The sequence below is a fragment of the Orycteropus afer genome, unplaced genomic scaffold (genome assembly GCF_000298275.1).
Source record: "Orycteropus afer afer isolate SDZICR_OR568_19922 unplaced genomic scaffold, OryAfe1.0 scaffold00083, whole genome shotgun sequence".
Classification (NCBI taxonomy): Eukaryota; Metazoa; Chordata; class Mammalia; order Tubulidentata; family Orycteropodidae; genus Orycteropus; species Orycteropus afer.
In genome coordinates this window covers 9,175,440-9,180,501 of record NW_006921670.1, presented here as the reverse complement: position 1 = coordinate 9,180,501, position 5,062 = coordinate 9,175,440, and the positions used below count along the sequence as shown (strand labels likewise).

The following is a 5,062-nucleotide window of genomic DNA, read 5'->3' as shown; positions in this document are numbered from 1 at the left end:
AATGTGAAAGCATAAAAGGGTGTATCGTGACAAGTTTTCCTTCCTTCCCTGTCCCCTTGCCACCACATTCTCCCCAGTGACAACCACTATTACTCTAGAGGGAATGACTTATCAGAGTGCTAAGTATCAAAATGTACTGTGAGATAAAATAACTTCCATTAAACCTCCGTCAACTTACGCTGCCCCCATTCCTAAACTTCCCAATATTGGTAATTGGCTTACCTGTTCATCTCTGCTGTCCAACAGGCAAAAATACCATCTCATTCTTTGACCTTGCGCTCGTAATTTCTAGGTGATGACGTGCTTTTTTTTTTTTTTTTTTTCTTTCCATGCTTATTGGACTTAAAAAATAAGCACAAAGTGAGTGTTGTTATGATGCCCATTTTCAGATTGGAGGGCAGACTAAGCTGCTCAAGGCCCCAAAGCTATTGGTGAATCAGGGCAGAGGGAGGGTCCAAGTCCACGTTCATCTGCCTCCAAAGCTCCGGTTGCCTTTTGTGAATGTTTGTTATTAATGTATTTTCTTCTTCCGATCAGATAAGGAAAAGATCCCCTTGCACAGGCAGTAAGACACCTCTCCTTGTGGCATGGGATTCAGTAAGTAATGCTTTCCTTTTCCTTGGGGCCCTTTCTGTAAGAAGTCTCCCACATCCAATTGCAGAGGCACAGCTCGATGAAAATGTCTCTGTTTGTACGGTAGGTGGAAGAAATTGTTCGTGATGGGATTGTGAGGAACCGGCAGGCTTTTTACAACATGCTGCGGACCTGTGACCTTGAAGACACTGGCTTCATTAGTCGGATTAATTTCAAGAAAATTATGCGCACATTCTGCCCAGTCTTAACGGGTGAACATTTGATAAAGTAAGTTCTTTTTGGTAATACAGTTCATTCCTGTCGTATTTTTCATCAAGGGTGCTTAATAATTCTAAACGTTTTCTTCTGGATGTCTTAATATTAATACGGAATATTGCTAATAGCAATACTGTATGATCTGGTTCTCACCACAGCCGTGCAGTATGTTGTGGTGGTTTAGTTGACACTGAGTCAATCCTGAGTTCCTAGGTTGTGCAACAGTTAAGTGCTCGGCTGCTAGCAAAGACAAGGGAAACATCAGTGAGATGAACTGACCTCACGGCCCCAGTGTGGACTTAAACACGCCAGCAACCATGAAGGTGACGCAGGACTAGGCCACATTGCGTTCTATTAGATATGAAGTCACCACGGGTCACAGAGGACTCAGCGGCATCTAACAGCAGCTGCCGCAGCAGACACCATGGGAGGCAAAACGGAAAAATGACTCAGGCCGTGGGTTTGGTGTCCTCCAGATGCAGACTGGGGTCCCAGCTCCGCTGTTCACTAGCGGTGTGACTTTGAGTAGATACTTGACTTCTCCTGGCCTCAATCTCTTCTTCCCTAACAAGGAAGAATGATGGGAGGTGACGTCAGCCACCACAGTATGACAAACCGACAGCTGGGTGGTGGGTAGCTCCACCAGGAGTGAATAATATCATGGAAACGCGTGGAGATTCAAGGTATGTCTTGGAGTGGATGTCTGGAGTTGCTGGTGGCCTGGATCGGGCTCAGACTGAGCTGGTGAGAAGCTGGGAAGGAGCCGAGGTGGCTTCTGCTTGAGCAACTGGCTCCTCAGGGTTGCCGTCCGAAGCAGGAGACTGGGGAGGAACAGCCTCAGGAGTGAAACCCAGGAGATCTGTTTCCGACACGTTAACAGGGAAGTGACGCTCGGGACATAGTGCCACCCGGTGGTGGGGCACTCTCCACCCTTCCCCATCCCAGCCCCTGTGGGCCAGCTCTACCCTGTCACCGGCTTGCTTTGTCAATGTTGTGATCATTTACCATTTATGTTTATTACCTGTGTCACCCACCAAGGATGTAAAGGCAGGGACTTGGTCGTTCCCCTTGTAAAGCTCCAGTGCTTGGCATGTGTTCAGGGCTGCACAGGTGTTGGTGAACGAATGAATGGAGCCGAGGGAAAGAGGTGTGCAGGCCCTGGGGTGTTGGAGACTGAAGCCTCTCCAATCCACTCCCTTTGATGTGCTCAGACTGTATCTGTCTCAGCTGCAAATCTGATCATGTTCAGACCCTGCCAAAAAAAGGAGCCCCAGTGGCATAATGGTTAAGTGCTTGTCTGCAAACCAAAGGGTGAGGTTTGAGTCCACTAGCCGCTTCCTGGAAGAAAAGAGCTGGCAGTCCGCTCCCACAAAGATCCCAGCCTAAGCAACCCGATGGGGCAGCTACTTCTACGCTGTCCTGTAGGGTCACTGTGGGCAGAATCGACTCGACCACACACAGCAACAGCAACAGCAACAGTGGAGCCCGGAAATTACAACACGTGTGGCTGAAGTCAGGAGCCCACCGGAAGTGCGGGGAAGAAACAGAATGAAGCCCTGAAAAGCCACCAACTCACACGCTAAATCCAAACCTTAGAAAATTCCAGAGAGTACACCCAAGCACATGTTCCGTGGCTGGCTGTCAGAGTGATGATGTCTGCGCACATCACATGGCTTCTGGGAAAGTCCACTGGGCACACGTGAGGGAATCAGAGCCTAAAAGGTGAGTATCAGGGCCGGTTGCCGTGGAGTTGACTCTGAGCCCATGCGACCCCGTGCTGTCAGAGGGCCGGGCCCCACAGGGTTTTCAGTGGCTGGTCTTTCACAGGTAGATCACCAGCCTTTCCTCTGACATGCCTCTGGATGGCTTTGAACCACCAACCTTTATGTTAGCAGCTGAGTACTTAGTGGCTTAGTGGTTTGTGCCACTCAGGGACTCCAGAGGCACACACATCTTAGTGCTGAGAGGAAATAGTTTTGGCTTCACTGATGCCCTGAAAGTGTCCTCAGGGCACTCGCCATGGTCACTGCTTCAGCCACATGATCATGACGTCGTGCAGCTGGTACTAGAACCCTGGTGGGCCGATTCCAGGGCTGGACCACAACTATCGCCCTCTGTGACCTTGCTAATGTTGAGGAGGGTGTGGATTTTTGTTTGGTTCTCAGGCTCTTGTCTATACCAAGTTTGTTACAATTAGCACATACAACTTGTAACCTGTAATTGAAAAAAATTAACGAACAAAATGTTAAAAAGGAGGAGAAGGAAATCCCGGTCTTTCTTTAAGGTTAGGCTCACTGTACTGGCACGTTCGTGGCATCTGTGTTTTCTGAAACGTTTGCACATACGTAGTGCCTAAGGCGCTTGACTGCTAACTTGACTGACCCACCAGCCACTCCTCGGAAGGAAGGTTGGGCAGTCTACTTCCGTAGTAATACTGCCTCAGAAACCCAGGGAGGGGTCGCTGTGAGTCGGGTCCAACTCAACGGCACATAACAACAGCAGAGTCCCAGTGCCATAATTCCATGCCAGAGTTCCTAAGGAGAAAGTGTCTGATAAGCCACCTCTTCACCGAGGTGTAGCTGACAGTGAGCTTCACACATTAAAATCACACAATTGGATGACATCTATCAATGTTTTCACCCAAAACCACCAGACAGCAGACACTTCATGCTCCCAAATAGTGGATACTTGCCTCCACCCCAAGCTCCATCTCTGCTTTTGCATCCCATTCCCCACCCTACCCCCACATGACCCCGACCTGCTGGCACTGTGGGTTGCTTTGCATTTCTGAGGGTTTTGCAATAAACGGAGGTATGTAAGATGTTCCTTTTCTGCTCAGGGTTTTGAAGTTCATCCACGTGTTAAACGCATCGACAGCTCGTCCTTTGTCTTTGCCGAGCACCGTTCCATGTATGGGTTTGCCACAGTTTGCGTACCTGTCCCTCCCCTGACGGACATTTGGTCTGTTTCCAGTTTTCCTGGCAGTTACAAGTAGAACTTCTCTCTGTATGTGTGCAGGGCTTTGTATAGAGGCACAGTTCCATTGCACGTAGGTGAATGAGCAGGAGTGCAGTGACTGGCTCCGATGGGAAGTCTGTTCAATGCCAGACTGTCTTCCAAAGCGGTCGTACCGTTCTACGCTCCCACCAGCAGTGGATGAGCGCTCCTGTTACCCTCCTCCTCACCAACCCTCGGCCAGGTCAGTCTTTGTCATTTTAGCCATTCTAATGGGTGTCTTTGAATTATTTCCAAACTTCAGACTCTGCAGTAAGTTCCAGGATACTGCTTCCGGACGAATCCTCTACAAGAAGCTCTTGGCCAGCATAGGAATGAGTGGCTCAGCCCCTACCTCTCCGAGAGTTACTCCAGTGGATCAGCCGTTAAGTGCGCATGCCCCAAAAGAGGAGCAGAGGTAAGCTAAGCCCAGCGGAGCTCCTGTTGGCTTCACAGTGCCGGTCCTGGGATGGGTATCGAGTCAATATTTGTTGACCAAATGAGCGTTTTAATATTTTATCATTTAAATAGAAAGATGGCACACTATAAATAGAGTGATTGGACTGGTGGAATATTAGAGCAAGGAGAGATCTTAGGAATTCTTAAGTTCACATAGTAACTTTAGGAGTGAAAGTGCTCACGCCTGAGAGATTCAGGGACGAACTAAGGTCATTCACTAACTCAGTGCTCCGCCTGGGCTGAGACGCCAGGGCTCCTAACTCCCAGAGAATCTGTTTGCAGCGGAACTGTTATATACCTGAATTCACACTTACTCTCTTCCAGAATCTCAGATCTCTTAACTGCCTTTTAATATTTATTGTAACATACAGCCATTAAACTGGTTCCTGTTCTCTGATGTGGATGATAGACTTATTAAAATGATGGCCAAATTAAATTGTAACAATAAAACACATTCAGTAGGTCTTTAGAAAATCAGGCTAATGAATATTCGAGCTCTTATTCCTTTTGGAAAATACAGGTTTAGTCTAATGAAAAGATATTATGTTAACTTGCTTGTGGATAGCTTATAATAAATCCATAAGAACATGTAAAATGTTCAACTATTCAGCCGATTTCGCTCTGTCACATCCCTCTTAAAAGGCTCTTAACTATGGAGCAGCGAGAATATTTCATTGATAGGTTGATGAAATTTGAACACCGGGGCATTTCAGCACTAGCTGCTTTATGAATGGGCAGGAAGGTGGTATTTTAGAGAAAG

The 5,062-nt window shown here is 47.7% G+C and overlaps 1 protein-coding gene across 1 annotated transcript in view; it reads left to right on the top strand.

Moving 5' to 3' along the window:
* The first annotated feature begins 501 nt into the window (after positions 1-501).
* Positions 502-5,062, top strand: part of EFCAB6 (EF-hand calcium binding domain 6) — a 200,985-nt gene continuing 196,424 nt past the window's right edge. Inside the window, exons 1-3 of the mRNA XM_007941797.1 lie at positions 502-597; positions 701-861; positions 4,109-4,261. Coding sequence (XP_007939988.1) covers positions 502-597; positions 701-861; positions 4,109-4,261 — 410 coding nt within the window. The remainder of the gene's footprint in view (positions 598-700; positions 862-4,108; positions 4,262-5,062) is intronic.